At 43.2% G+C, this 24,795-nt stretch overlaps 1 protein-coding gene across 13 annotated transcripts in view; it reads left to right on the top strand.

Moving 5' to 3' along the window:
- The first annotated feature begins 3,019 nt into the window (after window positions 1–3,019).
- The window catches only part of CDKL3 (cyclin dependent kinase like 3), a 77,692-nt gene continuing 55,916 nt past the window's right edge, over window positions 3,020–24,795 (top strand). For 8 of the 13 annotated variants that reach the window (XM_054488581.2, XM_054488586.2, XM_054488583.2 and 5 more), the window contains exons 1-3: window positions 3,020–3,195; window positions 3,631–3,816; window positions 10,097–10,291. In XM_054488581.2, coding sequence (XP_054344556.1) covers window positions 3,652–3,816; window positions 10,097–10,291 — 360 coding nt within the window. In that variant the 5' untranslated portion in view covers window positions 3,020–3,195; window positions 3,631–3,651. Of the gene's footprint in view, window positions 3,224–3,630; window positions 3,817–10,096; window positions 10,292–24,795 lie in introns of all 13 variants that reach the window. The other 5 variants (XM_054488582.2, XM_054488578.2, XM_054488580.2 and 2 more) reach the window with 3 other exon arrangements.

Raw genomic sequence — 24,795 nt, 5'->3', positions numbered from 1 at the left:
TTCAGTTCAACAGGTAAAGGGAGGGTGGAAAGAGAATCTTAGCATTGCCTCAGCCTTGCCCCTAGTTCCATGGAAGCAGAGTTAACTTTTCTGACTTTCCTTGGACCTCTTTCTTCAAACCCTGAATTCCCTCTCTGCTTCCAGTGACTGCCTTGGTGATCAGGTTAGCCAGGCCTAACTCTTGATAGGTCCTGTTAGACATTCACAATGTGTTTTCTAAGTTAAAAGCTGAATATTCTTAATTTTTTTGCCTTTCTGCCATTGCAGTCCTAACCCTTCCAATAGCAAAGGAGGAAGACACACAGGTAGGGTTACATGGAGAAAAATGGTAAAGAGAAACTATATCTTAAAAATATCCCTCATGAGCTGGGGCATTAGCTCATGCCTGTAATCCTAATACTTTGGGAGGCCAGGAGTTGAAGACCAGCCTGGGCAACATAGGAGATCCTGTCTCTACAAAAAGTAAAATTAGCCAGGCATGGTGGCGCACACCAGTAGTCCCAGCAACTCAGGAGGCTGAGGCAGAAGAATCGCTTGAGCCGAGGAAGTTGAAGCTGCAGTGAGCCATCATCATGCCACTGAGACCCTGTCTCAAAAAAACCCCTCAACAACCAAAAAAACCCTTGTAATTTATCAGTCAAGGCAGTCACTGAAAGCAGAGACAGAATTCAGGGTCTGAAGAAAGGGAGGTACAAGGAAAGTGGGAAAAGTTAACCCTTTCTGGTTCCATGGAACTATGGGCAAGATGAGGGCAATGCTGAGGTCCTCCTCCTACCCCCTCTTTCCCTGTTGAGCTGAAGAATGGATACAAAAGTGCTCAGAGTCCTCCTGACCCACCAACAAAGTCCTGAAGATGGGAACTGGAGGCAATAGAGGTAAGGAATTCAGTGACTACAGGGATTTATAATTGTTTTGGAAACAGTTTATTATTTTCCAAAATGATATAACACTTTTAACTGATTCAGTGAATGTGCATCATAAAGTCTTACAGCTGTGTATTAGCAAGAATCACTGGCTGTCCTGGTTAACCAGGCCTGCCATAACCTACTCGTAGAAAGAATAATTTTAAAGCTATTAATTGTATGCTGTTATCATTTCTGTAGCTCTGGATTATGAGTTCATTGAGGACAGGGACTCAGTTTGGTTCATCTTTGTCCTGGGCAAATTTTTTTATTTTTTGAGACAGAGTCTTGCTCTGTCACCCAGGCTGGAGTGCAGTGGTGTGAACAGGGCTCACTGCAGCCTTGACCTTCCGGGCTCAAGTAATTCTCCTTCAGACGCCCAAGTAGCTGGGACCACAGGTGTGCACCACCATGCCCGGCTAATTTTTTGTGGAGATGGGGTTTTGCCTTCTTGCCCAGGCTGGTCTGGAACTCCTGGGCTCAGGTGATCTGCCCACCTTGGCCTCCCTGTGATTACAGGTGTGAGCCACTGTGCGCAGCCTCCTTGCAAATATTTAGCCCACAACAAATCATATGCTTACACCAAGTTTGAGCCCACTATAAGATTTACTATGACATTCTTATTTATAGAAGGTATTTTATATTGTGGTTGAATAACTTTTTTTTTTGAGATGGAGTCTCGCTCTGCCACCCGGGCTGGAGTGCAGTGGCGCGATCTCTGCTTACTGGAAGCTCTGCCTCCCGGATTCACGCCATTCTCCTGCCTCAGCCTCCCAAGTAGCTGGGACTACAGGCGCCCGCCACCACACCCAGCTAATTTTTTCTATTTTTTAGTAGAGATGGGGTTTCACCGTGTTAGCCAGGATGGTCTCGATCTCCTGACCTCGTGATCCGCCTGCCTGGGCCTCCCAAAGTGCTGGGATTACAGGCGTTAGCTACCGCGCCCAGCCGAATAACTTTCAAAGAAAAGACAATTCTGAATATTTTAGGTGATCAATGAAAACGATGACCACTTCTCCTTTCTTTCAATATAAACCCTAGCAGCATAGAAAAAACTTGAGAAGCTTCAAAAATACTAATTTATTTACCCTATCCCAATTAAATCAGGTGCTGTGGCATTGGGGCAGGGGTGTGGAGGTGGGGATTGGGAGTTGCTTACTAAAAGCTCTCCAGGTGTGATTTAAATATGCATGCTGGGGTGGGACCCAACAGATTAGATTTATTAAATAATGCCTTTCGTCTTATTTAGCGGAAGCATAGCAAGATTTCGCTTTTACATTTAACTCATTTTATAGAAAAAAGCAAAGAAAGCCCTATTCAATAAAGAAAGCACTCCCTAGGCACTTGCTCTAGTGATATGGTGGTTATTCATTAGGGACTGTCATTCCAGCTGAACTCTATGTCTACTTAAGCAGTCAGACACTGGCCTCTTGATTTCTGTGCTCTTGTACATCATTTCGTATATGGTGGAACCCTTCGAATTACTTGCTTTCCTAGAGTTTGACACGTGGTGAGGGAGATTTTTTTCTTTAAAAAAGATTACTAGCAGTTGGAAAAAATTAAAAGGCATATGGCAGGTGTTTAAGAAAAGTTTTTGATTTAAGAACCATCTTGACTGGGCGCGGTGGCTTACGCCTGTAATCCCAGCACTTTGGAAGCCTGAGACGGGCGGATCACCTAGAGTTCGAGACCAGCCTGGCCAACGTGGTAGAAACCCCGTCTCTACTAAAAATACAAAATTAGCCGGGAGTGGTGGCACACGCCTGTAATCCCAGCTACTCGGGAGGCTGAGGCAGGAAAATCACTTAAACCTGGGAGGAGGAGGTTGCAGTGAGCCGAGATCGGCGCCACTGCACTCCAGCCTGGGCGACAGAGCTAGACTATCTCAAAAAAAAAAAAAATGCGGATCCTCCCCTATCCCCATTCAAAAGCAACCTTGTGAGGAGGCCCAGCTGTGACAGCAATCTGTACTCCCCTCCCCCATTGCCAAGCACAGCACTCTTCCACCTTGCGCCTACCCAGAGCAGGTTTCCGTTTCTTCTCACTTCCCCTTCCGGGTCGGGACCCTGCCCATGTTCCGGTCTTGCGCACGAGGGCTAGAACGCAGCAACTCCGCCGGCGTTTCCATGGTAGCGAGTGGCCGGTTCCTTGCGGGGCTAAGCAACAAAGTAGTATCAGTGTTCGGTGGCTCCACTGGAACTACGCAGAGCCAGACCAGCGGGACCACAGAATGGGCTGAGGCGGCGGCGGCTGTTGGGATAAAGTCTACAGCGGGACGTGGGGCGTGACACCGGTCCGGCATCCTAAGACGTCTGGTTTGAGTTGCGGGCGAGACCAGGCTTTTTTTAGAAACTTGGGCCTGATAAGTAGGCGACTGCAGTAGTGTGGGAACCTATTATTTGACAGGAACATGACAGGAAGTGTGGGGACCCCATGCTTGATGGATGGTGACTTATAGTGTGGTAGTCTCAGTGTTGACCGGCATGACCGAGACAGCAGGAGTACCCCTAAGTTCTGGTGAGAGGTGGAGCCTCAGAAGGACACCTTACTCAAGCTGTCTTTAGTTCCCAAAGACAAAAAGGCTCAGTGGAAAAGATTCCCTTTTTTTTTTTATTAATGTCTCTGTATTTGAGACTGTGGGTTTATTGTGGATATGCATTATCTAGTTTTAATAAATAAAAGTATAAACGTTTAACATTTTCCATTTTCTTTCTTTATTTCTATAAAGTAGTAAAAGCCCAGCTTGAAAATGGAGATGTATGAAACCCTTGGAAAAGTGGGAGAGGGAAGTTACGGAACAGTCATGAAATGTAAACATAAGAATACTGGGCAGATAGTGGCGATTAAGATATTTTATGAGAGACCAGAACAATCTGTCAACAAAATTGCGATGAGAGAAATAAAGTTTCTAAAGGTTTGCTTCTTTTGCCTTAATCATCTAAGTCAAAAGAAAAATTGCATAAAATATTTTAGTTCACATATGTACTGATTCATATTATGTAGAAACAAGTGTAATACTCTATGTTGTCTACATTTTGTAATTTTATAGTGATACAAGATATATGTGTTTTGGGGTATGTAGCAAAAGCTATGCCAATATTGTTTAATAATTATTCAGAAATATTCAAGTATAATACTTAATAAAAATTTCTGCTATGTGCAAGGCATGGTGCTAGGTACTGAGACTATAAGGAGGTAAAAGATAGTTCCTGCCCTTAAAGACTTCTATAGTTTAATCAGAAAGGAGAGTATATAAAAATCATACTGAATAAAAAGTGGCTCATAATAAATGCCAAGGAATCAACACAAAGTCCTTTCCCTGGTAGGGAAAGTTTTTTTGAGGAACTGGGACATGAATTTGGCTTTGAAGGATGTGGAGAGTTTAGATAAGAGGGAGAAACTGTTGTGTTCTAGGTTAGAGGAACAACATAAACTCAAAAGAGACTAAGGAAGGACAAAGGATAAAGGGCAAAGTGGAAAGGACAAAGAGCAAAGACATTTGCCTGTAGAGTTTTCTGAGCAGAATTGGAAAGAGGTATATTAGAACAGTAAATTGGAGGTAGATTTTAAAGTTTTTTAGGCTAAGGAGTCAAAACTTGATTTTGTAAGAGGTGGAAGGTCGTGAAGGTTTTGAATTCAGTGTAAAGAAATGTTGTAAATTTTAATCTACCACTATTGTGCAGAATAGATTGGAGGACTAAGAGTAAAAATAGGTCTGTTAGGAGTTCAATTCAGGAATTTTGGAAAATGTCTGAGGACCCTTGCTAAAATGCAGCAATGTGAATGGAAAGTAAGGTTAGAAAATGCTATATTGTAAAAAGAAGACATGAGGCCGGGTGCGGTGGCTCACGCCTGTAATCCCAGCACTTTGAGAGGCCGAGGCGGGTGGATCACCTGAGGTCAGGGGTTCAAGACCGTCCTGGACAACATAGTGAAACCCCGTCTCTACTAAAAATTAAACAAAAAAAAAAAAAATTAAGGCCTGGTGCGGTGGCTCATGCCTGTAATCCCAGCGCTTTGGGAGGCTGAGGCGGGTGGATCAAGAGGTCAGGAGATCGAGACTATCCTGGCTAACACGGTGAAACCCCGTCTTTACTAAAAAATACAAAAAATTAGCCGGGCGAGGTGGCGGGCGCTTGTGGTCCCAGCTACTGCGGAGGCTGAGGCAGGAGAATGGCGTGAACCCGGGAGGCGGAGCTTGCAGTGAGCTGAGATCGCGCCACTGCACTCCAGCCTGGGCGACAGAGCAAGACTCCATCTCAAAAGAAAAGAAAAAAAAAATTAGCCAGGCATAGTGTCGCGCCCCTGTAATCCCAGCTACTTAGGAGGCTGAGGCAGGACAATCGCGCAAACCCAGAAGGTGAAGGTTGCAGTGAGCCGAGATCACGCCACTGCACTCTGGCCTGGGCGACAGAGTGAGACTCCTTCTCAAAAAAAAAAAAAAAAAAAAAAAAAAAAGAGGGCGCTGTGGCTCACGCCTGTAGTCTCAGCACTTTGGGAGGCTGAGGCAGGTAGATCACCTGAGGTCGGGAGTTCGAGACCAGCCTGGCCAACATAGTGAAACTCCCGTCTCTACTAAAAATACAAAAATTAGCCGGGCATGGTGGTGCATGCCTGTGATCCCAGCTCCTCGGGAGGCTGAGGCAGAAGAATTGCTTGAACCCAGAAGGAGGAGGTTGCAGTGAGCCGAGATCACACTATTGCACTCCAGCCTGGGCAACAGCAACACCTTGTCTAAAAAAAAAAAAAGACATGAAAGAGTGTAGAAGACTATAGAAAGACTATAGAAGGAGTCAAAGGTCTCTGAGGTTCAGTGATTGATACAATTGATAGAAATACGAAAGACTCAGACATGGTTTGGGAACTACTTCAATTTTGGAAATGTTGAATTCGAGGTGACAGGAGTACATTTAAGTAAAGATGACCAGTAGGCTTTTAGAAATGAGGAACAATATCAGCAGAGATCAGGGAAGAAGATAGAATCCTATGCAGGTGTGATAGTTCACCCCAGGAGAAACAACTGAGGAGTGTGGAGAAAGGAGCATTAACATTCCTTGGGGTCTGGGTAGAAAATTAATGATTTTAAAAATATTTAAATATGTGTGTATTCCATTTATTGGAATCTGTTTACATCCTTTAAGGTTTATGATCTTGACGATATAGTATAGCTGTTTTATATGCAGCAGATGTTCTTGTTTGCCTTTATCTGATACAAAAATAATATTTTCTTCTTTCTTTGTAAGTCTATATGAGATATGATGGATCAATTTGCCTTCTTTCTCTTTCTCTCTTTTTTTTTTTTTTAAGAAATGGAGTCTCCCTGTTGCCCAGGCTGCAGCGCAGTGGCATGATCATAGCTCACTGCAGCCTCCATCATCTCGGCTTAAGTGATCTTCCTGTCTTGGACCTGTGAAAGAGCTAGGATTACAGGCATGAGCCACTGTGCCTGGCCTAATTTGAGGAAATATATTAGGCATCTGTGGATTATTAGAATGGCTCTACACTGGGCGCAGTGGTTCATGCCAGTAATCCTAGCACTTTGTGAGGCCGAGGCAGGCGGATTGCCTGAGCTCAGGAGTTCGAGACCAGCCTGGGCAACATGGTGAAACCCTGTCTCTATTAAAATACAAAAATTTAGCCAGGCATGGCAGTGTGCGCCTGTAGCCCCAGCTACTCAGGAGGCTGAGGTAGGAGAATTGCTTGAACCCAGGAGGAGGAGGTTGCAGTGAGCTGAGATTGCACCACTGCACTCCAGTCTGGGTGACAGAGTGAGACTCTGTCTCAAAAAAAAAAAAAAAAATAGCTGGCCATGGTGGCAGGTGCCTGTAATCCCAGCTACACAAGAGGCTGAGGCAGGAGAATCACATGAACCCGGGAGGCAGAGGTTTCAGTGAGCCAAGACCACGCCACTGCACTCCAGCCTGGGCAGTAGAGTGAGACTTCGTTTCAAAAAATAAATAAATAAATAGAACAGCTCTATTTCTAGACAATGAAAAGTTAGTCAGTAAAGATGTTATGATTTTGTGAAAGATATCAGTTCCTGTCCTGATGACCTAAAACATAATAATACTATAAATAAGGCAATTGTGTACTATGAATGAAAATCTGATGAGGAGATTTTTTTCCCCCAAGGCAGTATCTCTTGCTCTTTCTTCAACTGTTACACTTAAACTGATTATTTTTTTTCTATTTAATCATTTTGTAAAACTAACCAGTACGTGACAATACAGAGATGAACTTGAATATGTGTTTTACTGTAACAACTGTTATGCAGATAATTTTGAGATACCCTAACTATTCTCATTGGCTTTTTGTTATTGTTGTTGTCATTGTTTTGAGACAGTCTTACTCTGTCACCCAGGCTGGAGTGCAGTGGCACGATCCTGGCTCACTGCAACCTCTGCCTCCCAGGTTCAAGCAATTCTCATGCCTCAGCCTCCAAGTAGCTGGGATTACAGGCATGTACGACCATGCCTAGCTAATTTTTGTATTTTTAGTAGAGACAGGGTTTCACCATATTGCCCAGGCTGATTTAGAACTCCTGGCTTCATGTGATCTGCCCACCTCAGCCTCCCAAAGTGCTGGGATTACAGGTGTGAGCCACTGCACCTGGCTCTCACTGGCTTTTTATAGGATTTTAAATTTGATGTAATCTAATTCCACTAGAGAGAGTTCTTGGACTAGTTAATATTCTGAGTCTAAAAAACTTGTCATAATTACTTAATTCAAATTACTTTTTTTTTTTTTTTTTTTTTTAGACAGAGTTTCACTCTTGTTGCCCAGGCTGCAGTGTAATGGCGCAATCTCAGCTCACCGCAACCTCTGCCTCCCGGGTTCAAGCGGTTCTCAATCCTGCCTCAGCCTCCTGAGTAGCTGGGATTACAGGCATGGACCACCATGCCCGGCTAATTTTGTATTTTTAGTAGAGACAGGGTTTCTCCATGTTGGTCAGGCTGGTCTCGAACTCCCGACCTCAGGTGATCTGCCTGCCTTGGCCTCCCAAAGTGCTGGGATTATAGAAATGAGCCACCGGCCCGACCCGAACTAAATTTTTATGCTAGAATTTCATTAAATAAATTACAGTTAGAGTAATTAGTGAGAACATCTGTAGAAAAGTTGTCTAGTGATGGAGAAAAACAAAATTAAACAACTTGAAGAGGGGTACTAGAGCATTTCTAGGGATTTCATTTCATGGTTTATCTGAGTAAATACTGTACCTAATTCCTCATCCCTGAATGGATCTTCTACAATGCTTATTCATATTACCCCTTCCCTACTTTCACTGCTTTTGCCTTTAAAATAAAGACTGGACAGGAAACCAGTAATTTTCCCTAAGTAGAGGATTAACATGGTAGTGTCCAAAGCAGTCAATTCCTTGAGACGGAGTTTCACTCTTGTCACCCAGGCTGGAATGCGATGGCACAATCTTGGCTCACTGCAACCTCCACCTCCTGGGTTCAAGCGATTCTCCTCTCTTAATCTCTCTAGTAGTTGGGATTACAGGTGCCCACCACCACACCGGGCTAATTTTTGTGTTTTTAGTAGAGACAGTGTTTCACCATGTTGACCAGGCTGGTCTCGAACTCCTGACCTCATGTGATTTGCCCGCCTCAGCCTCCCAAAGTGCTGGGATTATAGGCGTGCACCACCATGCCCAGCCAGCAGTCAATTCTTTTCACTGCTGCCAGTATGCTATTGCTGCAGCACTCTGGCATCTTGCCAACCAGGGAAATTTGGAGCAAAAAGGAAAGGAATCTGGTGTTATATTTTGGATGTTTTCTCTAGTCATGTTTTAAGGACTTTAGTCTCTTCATTAGTTACAGAGAAGTAGAAAAATTGACATTGTGTTATTGGAATAAAGGTATATATATTTTCATAAAGGTATAGTTTTCTAGAGCTAGGAACAGTGGCTCATGCCTGTAGTCCTAGCAACTTGGGAGGCCGAGGCAGGAAGATCACTTGAGGCCAGGAGTTCAAGACCAGCCTGGCAATATAGCAAGATTCGTTCTCAAAAAAAAAAAAAAAAAAAAAAAACCCTTCATTTTTAGCTAATTGAACACATATTCTTGATAGTTTGAACAAAATGGTTAAATATTTCAGAATTGATTATAATTAAGTCAGTGTGATGAAAAATAGAATAAATAGCATACAATATTAAATCTCATTTGTTTCCTAAGCTGATACATGGACATCATTTACATTTTAAAATTATTTTAGCAGTAATTATTACCAGTCTAAAAAGGTGGTTGTTTAATAGAAGAGTACAGACAACGAACAAACGTTTACCCACAAATAATTACATATTTATGTAAAGTTTCTGTGGTTATAAATTGGTAGTTCACATATCTGAAGATTTTGCATATATTTTGGTGTCCTTTTGTTATAGTCTAATGAATTTATGATGCTCCCTAGAACTTATGGTTTACTTTCTAGAGTTTAGGATTAAAGTTAGAGAATAATTAATTTATATAAATTCAGATCACATACTTAATCGTGTTGAAATCCATGCTCATTTGAAAACATAAGGGCCTTTTAAATTTTGGGTGTTAAATTTAACCACAAACCAACTTTAAAAATAGCAGGATATCTTTCAACAGAATACTAAGTTATAGTACATTAAATTATTTTAATAAGCAACCAAATGCCAACTTGAGATAAAGTAATGTATCTCACTTTGTCCTATAAATATTGATTATAAAATGGATTAAATTTTCTTAAAATAGGAATGGAAGCACATTGGTTGAGAAATTTCAGTTGAAATGGATGGAACATAGGCTGGGCATGACGGCACACACCTACAATTCTAGGAGTTGGGGAGGCTGAGGCAGGAGGATCACCTGAGGTCAGGAGTTCGAGACCAACCTGGCCAACGTGGTGAAACCCTGTTTCTACTAAAAGTACAAAAATGAGCTGGGCATGGTGGTGCACGCTTGTAATCCCAGCTGTTCGGGAGGCTGAGGCAGGAGGATTGATTGAAATGGGGTGGCAGAGGTTGCACTGAGCCAAGATTGTGCCACTGCATTCCAGCCTGGCAACAGAGCAAGACTCCATCTCAAAAAAAAAAAAAAGAAAAAGGAAATGCATGGAACAAAGCTAAGAATATGACTGTTTCTTTTCAAAATTTATACATGTTATATGTACAAATTGTTAGGCTTGAAATAATTAAAAATTTGTGTTGTTTCTTTTGTCAATAGCAATTTCATCACGAAAACCTGGTCAATCTGATTGAAGTTTTTAGACAGAAAAAGAAAATTCATTTGGTATTTGAATTTATTGACCACACAGTATTAGATGAGTTACAACATTATTGTCATGGACTAGAGAGTAAACGACTTAGAAAATACCTCTTCCAGATCCTTCGAGCAATTGACTATCTTCACAGTAATAACGTAAGTGCTTCAGAATAAGCCAATTTGTAGGATGAATACGAATCATAAGTGCTCCTTATACATTGTTTTATTTTTATGAAGGTGGCTAACATTCTTTTTCTATACAATAATAATAGGTATCCTGAAAATGGGGATAGGGAATAGGGGGCACTACCTTTTTGTTGCAGAACCAAAAAATATTGAGCACTCAGTAATTCCAACTATAAGGCAGACCAAGTATGGGATGGTAAAGGCAGTATCAATAATTTTGTTTAGTAGAATCAGTAGTCAGCTGAGGCACTATTACTAGAGAAAGTATATTAAAACATTGAAAGTCAGGTCTGTGGCTTAATGGAGAGTTGCTCATATAAAGGGAGGTTTAGCGAGACTCCGCCTCACAAAAAAAAAGGGGGGGGGAATAGTAAGTAAATGTGGATGCCTTTAGGGGAAGAAAGGAGATATAAAGTGGCGGAGCGGTTTGAGGCCTTGTCATTTAACCTATGAAAAATCAAGGAAGAGGAAAGATCACAGCCATTCTGATTTTTAGTGTTGACTTTAGCATTGGCTTGTAAGCGTTTAGCTCAGCAGGTTTTTTGTTTGTTTGTTTGTTTTGTTTTTGAGATGGAGTTTCGCTCTCGTTGCCCAGGCTAGAGTACAATGGCATGATCTCAGCTCACTGCAACCTCTGCCTCCTGGGTTCAAGCAGTTCTCCTGCCTCTCCTTAAAACATCTCGGTGTTTGTCCGAGATGACGGTGCTCCTCCTCAATCAGCCACCACACCTGGCTAATTTTTTGTAGAGATAGGATTTCCCCATGTTACCCAGGCTGGTCTCAAACTCCTGGGCTCAAGTGATCTGCCCGCCTCAGCTTCCCGAAATGCTGGATTACAGGTGTGAGCTACTGCACCTGGCACAGGTTTTTTAAAAGATCAAATTACGTACTAGGTATAAAGCACTTAAACTGTGTCAGGCACATTTTAAGTGCTCAATAGATAGTGCTGGTAGGCTGGCTATAGTAGCTCACACCTCTAATCTCAGCATTTTGAGAGGCTGAGGCAGGAGGATCACTTGAGCTCAAAAGTTCAAGCCCAGCCTGGGCAACATAGCAAGACCTTGTCTCTACTAAAAATAATAAATTAGCTGGGCATCAGGCATCGTGCACAATCCTGTACTCCCAGCTACTTGTGAGGCCGAGGTGGGAGGATTGTTTGAGCCTGGGAGGTCATGGCTGCAGTGAGCTGATTGCACCACTCCATCCTGGTTGACAGAGCAAGATCCTGTAAGTAAGTAAATTAAATAAATAAATAAATAAATATAGCAAGCTTGTTTGGAGTCAGGAATATTAATAGTTGTGTTAAGGGAAGAAAAGGAAAAAAAAGAAGGAAAAGAAAAGAAAGCTGGTAGGGAGTCAAGAATAGTGGTGTTATCTTTGTATCTGTTTAGAGCCTTGTCTATATTAGACTCTAAAAATGTTTCTTGAATAAAAGGAGATCTCAATCTGGGCTAAACTGACAGTAGAAGACTTCCAAGAGGAGGTAAAACTAAAGTAAGTAGAATTTTGAATTGTAGCTAGGATTTTGTTGGAGTAGAGGAGAAAATGCATTCAGGTGGGATACCATTGTGAAAATAGAAGTAGACCAGAGCAGGGGACTTCAGAGAGTGCTGTTAAGTCAGGTTACGGGGAACAACAGATAGAGGAAGATAAGATTACACAGGTTCCCAGGGGAGAGATTTTCCAGAACCTTGAAATTTATCCACAGGAGGGTGGACTCTTTCCTGAGGATCCTGGGAAACTACTGAAGATTTTGTTGTTTTTTTATTTTTGTTTTTCTTGAGACAGGATCTTGCTTTGTTGCCCAGACGGGAGTGCAGTAGCATGATCATAGCTCACTGCAGCCTCCAACTTCTGGGCTCAAGTGATCCTCCTGCCTCAGCCTCCCAAGTTGCTAGGACTACAGGCACATGCCACCACACCCAGCCCATTGAAGGTTCTTGAGCATTGCTGTGACTGGATGAAAACAAAATCTAATTTTATTTTAACATGAGTAGAAGATATGAGCAGATAGAGACCCAGAGAGATCAGACAGGAAGCTGTTGTGACAGTCTAGATGTGTGGGTGGTAACGGTTTGGACTAAATAGCAATGGGAAGGAGAGGAACGATGGCAGAGGGATAGGATGGAAGTATTTCAAAAGGAAAATCACAGGACTTCGGAACTAATTAGATATGAGAGGGATGAAAACAAAGGGTGAAGTCAGAGGTTATTACAGTATTTTTTTTTTGAGACGGAGTCTCTCTCTGTCACCCAGGCTGGAGTACAATGGCAGGATCTTGGCTCACTGCAACTTCCGCCTTCTGGGTTCAAGCAGTTCTTCCTGCTTCACCCTCCCGAGTAGCTGGGATTACAGGCTCCTGCCACCAGGCCCGGCTAATTTTTGTATTTTTATTTTATTTTATTTTTAGACGGAGTCTTGCTCTGTTGCCCAGGCTGGAGTGCAATGGCGTGATCTCACTGCAGCCTCCTCCTCCTGGGTTCAAGCGATTCTCCTGCCTCAGCCTCCCGAGTAACTGGGTTTACAGGGGCGTGCCACCATGCCCGGCTAATTTTTGTATTTTTAGTAGAGATGGGGTTTCACCATGTTGGTCAGGCTGATATCAAACTCCTGACCTCATGATCCGCCCACCTTAGCCTCCCAAAGTGCTGGGATTATAGGCATGAGCCACCATACCCTGACAATTTTTGTATTTTTAGTAGTAGTACCGTATTTTTAACTGCAGAGCAGGAGAAGTGCCATTGTCAATAACTGAATTTAGAAGTGGGAATTGCTTTAAGATATATTGATGTATTTTAAGGGATAGTGAGAATTTCTAAGTAAAAATAGTGGTTAACCAATTATATCATGGCTTTGGAAGTTTTCAGAACTGGATATACAGATTTGAGAATCTTCCTCTTAGAGACTATGGTTGAAGAGGTAAGAATAGATCATTCTCCCAGAAATGGAAGGAAAAAATAAGAGGTAGTTCTCATCACCAAGCATGGAAGAGTATCTGTGGAGTGTTGGAGAACAGCAGAGAAGGAGGCCTAGACAGAAGCACCCACATTCTTTTATTCTCTTGTTCTTATCTAGAACCTGGAGTAAAATTATCCCTGTCCCTTACCTCACAGAATGTTGTAAGGCTAATTACCTTTGAGAATTAAGGCAGCCATGAGTGAAGTGGCTCTTTAGACTAGATATTATTTACTTTTATTTTATTTATTTTTTTTGAGATGGAGTCTCACTCTGTCACCCAGACTGGAGTGCAGTGGCGCGATCTCGGCTCACTGCAACCTTCACCTCCCGGGTTCAAGTGATTCTCCTACCTCAGCCTCCCAAGTAGCTGGGACTATAAGCGTGTGCCACCACGTCCGGCCAATTTTTGTATTTTTAGTAGAGATGGGGTTTCACCATTTTGGCCAGGCTGGTCTTGAACTCCTGACCTCACGTGATCCTCCCACCTCGGCCTCCCAAAGTGCTGGGATTACAGGCGTGAGCCACCATGCCTGGCCTATATAGGTATTTTTTAAGAGATGAGATTTCAGTCTGTTGCCCAGACTGGAGTATAGTGGTGCGATCATAGCTCACTGCCGCCTTGAACTCTTGGGTTCAAGTGATCCTCCCAACTAAGGTGCCCGAGTAACTGGGACTACTGGTGCATGCCCCCATGCCCTGCTAAAACTTTCTTAGTATTTCCAAATTTCAGATGATGATTTTTTGTTGTTGTTGCTCAGGCTAGAGTGCAATGGTGCAATCTCGGCTCACCGCAACCTCCGCCTCCTGGGTTCAAGCGATTCTCATGCCTCAGCTCCCGAGTAGCTGAGATTACAGGCATGCGCCACCACGGCCCAGCTAATTTCGTAGTTTTAGTAGAGATGGGGTTTCTCCATGTTGGTCAGGCTGGCCTTGAACTCCTGACCTCAGGTGATCTGCCTGCCTCAGCCTCCCAAAGTGCTGGGATTACAAGCATGAGCCACTGTGCCCGGTGACATTTTTTAATTAAAAAAAATTTTTGCAGTTTTCATTTTGTACACTGGAGAAAGACTTTTTTTTTTTTTTTTTTTTGAGACAGAGTCTCCTTCTGTCGCCCAGGCTGGAGTGCGATGGCGCGATCTCGGCTCACTGCAGCCTCCACCTCCCAGGTTCACACAATTCTCCTGTCTCAGCCTTCCGAGTAATTGGGATTACAGACGCCCACCACACCTGGCTAATATTTGTATTTTTAGTACAGATGGGGTTTCGCCATGTTGGTCAGGCTGGTCTCGAACTTCTGACCTCAGGTGATCTGCCCGCCTCGGGCTACCCAAAGTGCAGGGATTACAGGCGTGAGCCACTGCGCCCGGCTGAGAAAGACTTTTTTTATATGATTAAAATGAGATATTGTCTACTATCATATCCTACATATCCTATCCCATGGTCTTTATTATTTTTTTATTTATTTTTATTTTTTGGAGACAGAGTCTCACTCTGTCGCCCAGGCTGGAGTGTAGTGGCGCAATCTCGGCTCACTGCAAGCCCCGCCTCCCAGGTTCACGCCATTCTCCTGCCTCAGCCTTCCAAGTAGCTGCGACTACAGGCGCCTGCCACCACGCCCAGCTAAGTTTTTATTTTTATTTTTGTAGAGACGGGGTGTCACCCTGTCAGCCAGGATGGGCTCGATCTCCTGACCCCGTGATCCACCTCCTCGGCCTCCCAAAGTGCTGGGATTACAGGCGCGAGCTACCTCCTCGGCCTCCCAAAGTGCTGGGATTACAGGCGCGAGCTACCGCGCGTAGCCTTTTTTTGTTTGTTTGTTTGAGACAGTGTTTTGCTCTGTCGCCGGGGCTGGAGTGGAGTGGAATGATAGCCTCCCAAAGTGCTAGGATTACAGGCGTGAGCCGCGGCACCCGGCCTTCTGGTCTTGTCATTGTATCCTTAATCCGCCATTGCTGCTGACATCACTTCCTTGATTCTTTATCACACTGCCTTCACAATTTGTAATTCTTTTGTTTGTTTAGTTGTTTACTTGCTTATAATCTGCCTTCTTTATCAGACTGTAGACTCCATGGGGGCCCGAACCCCCATTCATTGCCTACAACGGTATTTTCTATAGAATAGGCTCTTAATAAATATTTATTAGAAAATGAATTGAATTAATAGGCAATAACAAAAGCCAGGGATGTTATTGAGTACCTACTGTGTATAGGTAATTACATAGAAAAGAAACATTTTCTTTTGTTGTTACATTTTTCTTTTTTCTTTTTTCTTTTTTTTTTTTTGAGAGGGAGTCTGGCACTCTCGCCCAGGCTGGAGTGCAGTGGCGCGATCTCGGCTCACTGCAAGCTCCGCCTCCCGGGTTCACGCCATTCTCCTGGCTCAGCCTCCCGAGTAGCTGGGACTACAGGCGCCCACCACCAGGCCCGGCTAATTTTTTTGTATTTTTAGTGGAGACGAGGTTTCAGCGTATTAGCCAGGATGGTCTTGATCTCCTGACCTTGTGATCCGCCGCCTCGACCTCCCAAAGTGCTGGGATTACAGGCGTGAGCCACTGCGCCCGGCCTACATTTTCTTAAAACAATAATCGGTGTGTTTGGATAGACCCATACTAAATAATATTGGGGGTACAAAATAAGTAGGTATTTTGCCTTCAAACACTATAGTTGAGAAAGTAGGCTTAGACAGTTGGTACAATAAGTATAAAAGTATAGATGATGAAGTGCCAAGTTTTGTGGCACAAACGATATAGTAGTACAGCATAGGATGGGCAAGAAAGTCAATAGGATAATTTCTGACTAAATACCAGTAATACGATATTCCCAAGGATGGCCCGGTGTTGCCCTCATCCACGTGGAACTAAATGCTTTTGATGTAAAACAAAACTAACCATTTGATTGTGAGATAAGAGTTTTTATTTTATTTTTATTTTATTTATTTATTTTTGAGATAGAGTTTCACTGTATCACTCAGACTGGAGTGCAGTGGCATGATCTTGGTTCACTGCAACCTCCACCTCCCAGGTTCAAGCAATTTTCCTGCCTCAGCCTCCTGAGTAGCTGGGATTATAGGCGCCCACCACCACACCCAGCTAATTTTTGTATTTTTAGTAGAGTCGGGGTTTCACCACGTTAGCCAGGCTGACTAACTTTGGTCTTGAAATGCTGACCTCAACTGATCCACCTGCCTTGGACTCCAAAGTGCTGGGATTACAGGCATGAGCCACCGATGAGAGTTTTTAAATAGTAACCAAATAAATTCACAAGTTAATAGGTGAATTTCCCAATGCCATACAGCAGGGGTCCCCAACCCCTGGGCCACAACCAATACCATTCTGCGGCCTGTTAGAAATCAGGCCACACAATAGGTGAGCGGTGGGCGAGCAGGCAAAGCTTCATCTGTATTTACAGCCACTTTCCATTGCTCGCATTACCTGTCAGATCAGCGGAGGCATTAAATTCTTACAGGAGTGCGAACCCTACTGTGAACTGCGCATGCAAGGGATCTAGGTTGTGCACTCCTTGTGAGAATCTGATGCCTGATAATCTGTCACTGTCTCTCATAACTCCCAGTTAGGACCGTCTAGTTGCAGGAAAACAAGCTCAGGGCTCCCACTGATTCTACATTATGGTAAGTTGTATAATTATTTCATTGTATAGTATAATGTAATAATAATAGAAGTAAAGTGCACTATAAATGTAATGCACTTGAAGCATCCTGAAACCATCCCCCAACCTGGTCCATAGAAAAACTGTCTTCCATAAAACCAGTTCCTGGTGCCAAAAAGGTTGGAGACTGCTGTAATACAGTTAATGAGTGATGGAAGAGGGGACTAGATTCCTTCCACAGTCCATGCTCTTTCCTTTCTACCATGCCATGTCTCCACAGCAGCTTAGTATAGAGCGGCTTACCTTTAATTCTTAAAGCCTGTGCTTAGGAAATACTGCAGAATTAGAAAAGTGTTATTGTGTTTGGGAAGCAGTCAGATAACATATATTTATGGCTATGTATACACATGTGTATATGTATGCGTAATACATTTGTTAAATGGAATTAGGGGATCAGAAGAGGAAAATGACAGAGAAAGATTATCAAAACTTTAATTGCTGTTTATAAAAGAGAAATTTATAATCAAAGTTCATCTTAAATCATCTCAGAATTGCGATACAACTTTTCAATAAATACCTTTCTTACCATACTTCCTCTTAACACAATACCTTTGCACATGCTATTCTCTCTTCCTGGATTTGTCTTTCTTCCACTCTTTCCTAGTTTACCTCTGCTCATCCCTCAGATCTTAGTAAAAGTGGAATTTTCCCCAGGGATGTCTCCATTCAAGTTACAATGCTATGTTCCTTTCCTTTGTAGCACTTGTGTTATTTTATATTTGTGTGATTATATGAAGTAAGGTGTTTCTTTTACAATTGACTGTGAGTTCTGTGATGGTAAAGAACTATATCTGTTTTCTTTTTTTTTTTTTTTTGAGACAGAGTCTTGCTCCATCACCCAGGCTGGAGTGTATTGGCATGATCTTAGCTCACTGCAACCTCCGCCTCCCGGGTTCAAACAATTCTCCTGCCTTAGCCTCCCGAGTAGCTGGGATTACAGGCACATGCCACCACGCCCAGCTAATTTTTGTATTTTTAGTAGAGACAGGGTTTCACCATGTTGGCCAGTCTGGTCTCGAACTCCTGACCTCGTGATCTGCCCACCTCGGCCTCCCAAAGTGCTGGGATTACAGGTGTGAGCCACTGTGTCCGGCCTTCTTCTTCTTCTTTTTTTTTTTTTTTTTTTTGAGACGGAGTCTTGCTCTGTCACCCAGGCTGGAATGCAGAGGCACGATCTTGGCTCACTGCAACCTCCACCTCCTGCGTTCCAGCCATTCTCCTGTCTCAGCCTCCCGAGTAGCTGGGATTACAGGCACGCACCACCATGCCCAGCAAATTTTTGTATTTTTAGTAGAGACAGGGTTTCACCGTGTTGGCCAGGCTGGTCTCAAGCTCCTGACCTCGTGATCTGTCTGCTTCGGACTCCCAAAGTGCTGGGATTACAGGCTTGACCCATTGAGCCTGGCCCCAGCCTTGTTTTTTTTAAAAAATGTATTTATTTTTCACTCAACACATATATGTCCAAACTATTTTTCTTTAACAGCTTTATTGAGGTACAGTTTTTTAATTTAATTTAATTTTATTTTATTTATTTATTTTTTTGTGATAGGGTCTCACTCTGTTGCCCAGGCTGGAGTGCAGTGGTGCGATCTCGTCTCACTGCAACCTCTGCCTCCTGGGTTCAAGCGATCCTCCTGCCTCAGCCTCCCGAGTAGCTGGTATTACAGGCATGTGCCACCACGCCCAGCTAATTTTTTGTATTTTTAGTAGAGACGGGGTTTCACCATGTTGGCCAGCCTGGTCTCAAACTCCTGACTTCAAGTGATCCACCTGCCTCAGCCTCCCAAAGTGCTGGTATTACAGGAGTGAGCCACCACACCCAGTCAAGATAAAGTTTATTTTTATTTTTATTGTTATTTATTTATCTATTTTTTGAGACGGAGTTTCGCCCAGGCCGGAGTGCAGTGACGCGATCTCGGCTCACTGCAAGCTCCACCTCCCGGGTTCATGCCATTCTCCTGCCTCAGCCTCCCAAGTAGCTGGGACTATGGGCGCCCGCCACCGCACCTGGCTAATTTTTTGTATTTTTAGTAGAGACGGGGTTTCACTGTGTTAGCCAGGATGGTCTCGATCTCCTGACCTCGTGATCCGCCGGCCTCAGCCTCCCAAAGTGCTGGGATTACAGGCGTGAGCCACCGCGCCCGGCCTTTTTTTTTGAGTTGGAGTTTCGCTCTTGTGCAGGCTGAAGTGCAATGGCAAGATCTTGGCTCACTGCAACCTCCGCCTCCTGGGATCAAGCGATTCTCCTGCTTCAGCCTTTCAAGTAGCTGGGATTACAGGCATGTGCCACCATGCCCAGCTAATTTTGTATTTTTTTAGTAGAGATGGAGTTTCACCATGTTGGTCAGGCTGGTCTCGAACTCCTGACCTCAAGTGATCCACCTGCCTTGGCCTGCCAAAGTGCTGGGATTACAGGCATGAGCCACCATGCCCAGCCTGAAGTACAGTTTAAATACCATAAAATTCACCTGTTTTAAGTGTACGGTTCATTGATTTTTAAAGTTAATTTACAGAGTTCTGCAACTATCATTACAATCCAGTTATAGAACATTTCATCACTCCAAAAAGATTCCGCTTGCTTATTTTCACACAGTCCCAATTTCTAACCCCAGTTCCAGGCAACCAATAATCTGCTTTCTGTCTATACAGATATACCTTTTCTGGATATTTCATATAAATGGAATTATACAATATATAGCCTTTTGCATCTGGCTTCCTTCACTTACCATGTTTTTCTGTGTTGTAGTTTATCTGTATTGTAATATGTATCAGTACTTCATTGCTTCGTTTTTTGTTTTTTGTTTTTTGGTTTTTTTGAGACAGAGTCTTACTCTGTTGCCCAGGCTGGAGTGGAGTGCACTGGCGCGATCTCGGCTCACTGCAACCTCTACTCCCAGGGTTCAAGCGATTCTCCTGCCTCAGCCTCCTAAGTTGCTGGGACTACAGGCACCTACCACTGTGTCCAGCTAATTTTTGTACTTTTAGTAGAGATGGGGTTTTACCCTCTTGGCCAGGCTGGTCTTGAACTCCTGACCTCGTGATCCACCTGCTTCAGCCTCCCAAAGTGCTGGGATTATAGGCGTGAGCCACAACGCCCGGCTCCTTCTTTTTTCAAAACACTTTTTGTGGAGGTGGGGTCTCCCTATGTTGCCCACGTTAGTCTTGAACTCCTGGGCTTAAGTGATCCTCCCACCTCAGCCTCCCAAAGTGCAAAAATTACAGGTGTGAGCCACCGCATTTGGACTTCATTCTTTTTTGTTGCTGAATAATATTCCATTGTATGGCTAGACCACATTTTGTTTATCCATTCACATTTGATGGAATTGTTTCTAAATTTTGGCTATTATGAATAATACTGCTATGTACAGCCTTTGTGTGGACATACGTTTTAAATTCTCTTGGATAGATGCCTGGCAGAATTTCTGGGTCACATGGTTAGGGTTAGTTATGTTTTTTTAAAGGAAACTGCCAAACTTTTTTCCAAAGTGGCTGTATCATTTTATTTTATTTTATTTATTTATTTTTTTTGAGACGGAGTCTTGCTCTGTCGCCCAGACTGGAGTGCAGTGGCGCGATCTTGGCTCACTGCAAGCTCTGCCTCCCGGGTTCATGCCATTCTCCTGCCTCACCTCCCGAGTAGCTGGGACTACAGGCGCCTGCCACCACGCCCGGCTAATTTTTTGTATTTTTAGCAGAGAGGGGGTTTCACTGCGTTAGCCAGGATGGTCTCGATTTCCTGACCTCGTGATCCGCCTGCCTTGGCCTCCCAAAGTGCTGGGATTACACGCATGAGCCAGTGCGCCCAGCCGTGGCTGTATCATTTTAAATCCCCACCAGCAATGGGTTTCTTTCTTTTTTTTTTTCACATCCTTTCCGACATTTGTTATTATCTTTTTTATTGTAGTTATTCTAGTGGATATGAAGTGATACCTTTTTTTTTCCTTGAGGAGTAAACTGTCTTTAATCACAGATGACATAAATCATCTACATAAAAATTCCTATGGAATGTACAACAAAGTTAATAGAACTAATAAGTTTATGAAAGTTGTGGGATACAAGATCAATATGGCAAAGTCAATTGTATTTTCATATATTAATGACAAACAATCTGAAATTTAAAAATACCACTTATAGTAGCACCAAAGAATATAAAATATTTTAGGAATATTGAGGAAAATCTGACAAAAGGTATACAAGACTTATGCACTGAAAACTACTAAACATTGATGAGAATATTAAAGAAGACCTAAACAAATGGAGAGAGAGAATTGTTTTTATTGGAGGTCTCAATGATGGAAGACCAAAGAGGATGTCATCAAAACATAGAATTTTAAACGTTGGAACTCAGAGAGTGCTTGGTTTTCAAGAATAAGAAAATTCTAAATGTAGTCATGGTGTTAGTTTCTAAAAAGAGAGAATGGGCCGGGTTTGGTGGTTCATGCCTGTAATCTACCCAGCACTTTGGGAGGCCGAGGCAGGAGGATTGCTTGAGCCCAGGAGTTTGAGACCCGCCTGAGCAACATAGTGAGACTTTGTCTCTACAAAAAAAATTTTTAAATGTGCTGGGTGTGTGGTGGCTCATGCCTGTGGTCCCAGCTATTCTGGAGGGTGAGGTGGGAGGATTGCTTGAACCCAGAGGTCAAGGCTGCAGTGAGCCATGATCACATCACTGCACTCTAGCCTGGGTGACAGAGCAAGAAACTATCTCAAAAAAAAAAAAAAAAAAGTGAGACTGTCAGGGTATTAAGTGGGTGGATCTGTAGATCTTCCTGCCCCATGTTTAGAACACTGAGGGGAGGTCAAATGGGTGTGTAGTGGGCAGAGTGTGTGTGAAATGATATATATATATATTTTTTTGAGACAGAGTCTCACTCTGTCACCCCGGCTGGAGTGCGGTGGCATAATCCTGGCTCACTGGCGCCTTGACCTTCTGGGCTCAAGCCATCCTCCGACCTCTGTCTCCGGAGTAGCTGGGACTACAGGTGCCTGCCATCATGCTGGGCTAATGTTTTATTTTTTTATTTTTAGTAGTGCCAAGGTCTCACCATGTTGCCCAGGCTTGTCTGAAGCTCCTGAGCTCAAGTGATGTTCCTGCCTCCATTTTCCAAAGTGCTGGGATTATAGGCATGAGCTATCTTGCCCAGCCTGAAGTGGTATTTTTTTTTTTTTTTTGAAACGGAGTCTCGCTCTGTCGAGAGGCTGGAGTGCAGTGGCACGATCTCAGCTCACTGCAACCTCTGCCTCCTGCGTTCAAGCAATTCTCCTGCCTCAGCCTCCTGAGTAGCTGGGACTACAGGCACATGCCACCATGTCCAGCTAATTTTTGTGTTTTTAGTAGAGACGGAGTTTCACCATGTTGGCCAGGATGGTCTTGATCTCCTGACCTCATGATCCACCTGCCTCGGCCTTCCAAAGTGCTGGGATTACAGGCATGAGTCACCGCGCCCGGCTCCTGAAGCGGTATCTTAATGTGCTTTTTAATGTCTATTTTTGTTCACATTATATCCTTAGGTCTTGGAATAGTGCCTGGCATATAGTAGGCCCTCAATTAAAATTCTGGTAGTTAAAAAGAATTTATATATTTTGACACATGGCAACTTTAAAGTGGATCAATTAGAAAGGCTTACCCTAAATTAATTTTTTGGCTATTTATGGAGGGAGACTAAGTCAAAACAAGAGCCAGTCTCAAAGATTTATGGTAGTAAGTTGTATAAACAAGGAAAGATCCCAGATTTCTGTCACTGAGACATTTCTACTTGTGCTGTGATGCTTTATAGGTGATGAGTATGTGCTTCTATAATTCACTTGATAAAATTTTTAAATGCCTTCTTTGTTCTAGGCACTGTACTGAGCACGGGATATTAATTGAACAAGACAGTTGTGCATATTGCCCTCACAGAGCTTATGGTTTAATGGGGGTTTCAGACAAGTAAACAGACAATTAACAGTACTGCATGACAGATGCTATGAAGGGGGAAGTGCAGATTGATGTGAACATATAGAAGGAGCATCTAATACTAACATATAAGCTGAGTCCTGAGGAAATAGCTGGCTTGGCCAGGCAGTTGGAGCAGCATCAACAAATGCATAGAGATTAGACAAACCCTGGCAAATCGGGAAACTAATATTCTATAGGCTAGGGAAAGGAGGTTAATAGGGTAAGTAGGGGCCGAATCTCACAAGGCCTTATAAGCCATTTTAGGGAGTTCAAAATTTATCCTGCAGGATGAGGAATCCTTGAAGCAAAGGAGTGACATGATCAGGCTAGGCACGGTGGCTCACGCCTGTAATCCCAGCACTTTGGGAGGCCCAGGCGGGCAGATCCCAAGGTCGAGAGATCGAGACCATCCTGGCCAACATGGCGAAACCCCATCTCTACTAAAAGTACAAAAATTAGCTGGGCATGGTGGCGCGTGCCTGTAGTCCTGTAGTCCTAGCTACTCAGGAGACTGAGGCAGGAGAATAGCTTGAACCCGGGAGCCGGAGGTTTCAGTGAGTGGAGATCGCGCCACTGCACTCCAGCCTGGTGACAAAGCGAGACTCTGTCTCAAAAAAAAAAAAAAAAAAAAAAGTGACATGATGACACATCTGATTTTAAAATAGTACTATGACTTCATTGTGGAGACTGAATTGGAGAGCACGAATGTGAATTCAGGGAGACCAGTTGATAGACTTGTGTATTAATTTTGTGAGACAGCTGAGGAGACCTGAACTAGGAAGAGCAGTAGATAGGTTAAGGGAGTGTGGGGAGGGAGAAAAATGCCCTTGGTTTCTGGCTTGCATTATGGAGTAAGTGGTGGTTCCATTCACTGGAATAGAAGATTGTTGAGAACTAGTAGGTTTGGGGGAGAAGAAGATGCGTTTAGTTTTAGATTTGCTGAATTTAAAGGGCCTGTACTTAGTTTTGTGGGATTTATTGTGGACTTTTCACTTCTTGTGGAAACCAGGAGAAATATCTGTTAGACATAGAAATGTTGAAATTATCAGTAGTATATGGACAGTTACTAAAGCTATAAGAATAGATGAATCATATACAAAAATCAACTAAAAATAAATTAAAGATTTAATTGTAAGATCTGAAATTGTAAAACTACTAGAAGAAAACATGGGAAAAGTTCTATGACATTGGATCTGGGCAATGATTTTTTGGATATGAACCCAAAAGCACAGGCAACAGAAGCAAACATAGACAAATGGGATTACATTAAACAAAAAAACTTCTGCATATCCAAGGAAACAATAGAAGAAGAGAGAACCCACAGAATTAGAGAAAATACTTGCAAACCATACATCTAATAAGAGGTTAATATCTAGAATATATAAGGAACTCAAATAAATCAATAGTAAGAAAACAAATAACCTGATTAAAAATTGGGCAAAGGACCAGGTACAGTGGCTGTTGCCTGTAATCCCAGCACTTTGGGAGGCCAAGGTGGGAGGATAGCTTTAGTCCAGGAGTTCAAGACCAGACCAGGCAACATGGCAAAACCATGTGTCTTTAAAAAAATTAATAAATAAAAAATGGGCAAAGGAGGCTGGGTGCAGTGGCTCACACATGTAATCCCAGCATTTTGGGAGGCTGAGGCAGGTGAATCACTTGAGGTCAGGAGTTTGAGACTAGCCTGGACAACCTGGTGAAACCCCATCTCCACTAAAAATACAAAAATTAGCCGGGTGTGGTGGCGTGTCCCTGTAATCCTAGCTACTCAGGAGGCTGAGGCAGGAGAATTTCTTGAATCCAGGAGTCAGAGGTTGCAGTGAGCCGAGATCGTGCCACTGCACTCTCGCCTGGGCAACAGAGCAAGACTGTGTCTCAAAAAAAAAAATCAACCTAAGTGTCCATTAAGGATG

Source organism: Pongo pygmaeus, chromosome 4, assembly GCF_028885625.2.
Source record: "Pongo pygmaeus isolate AG05252 chromosome 4, NHGRI_mPonPyg2-v2.0_pri, whole genome shotgun sequence".
Taxonomy (NCBI): Eukaryota; Metazoa; Chordata; class Mammalia; order Primates; family Hominidae; genus Pongo; species Pongo pygmaeus.
The sequence above is the reverse complement of the archived record's forward strand: the minus strand, read 5'-3'. Positions and strand labels throughout refer to the sequence as shown.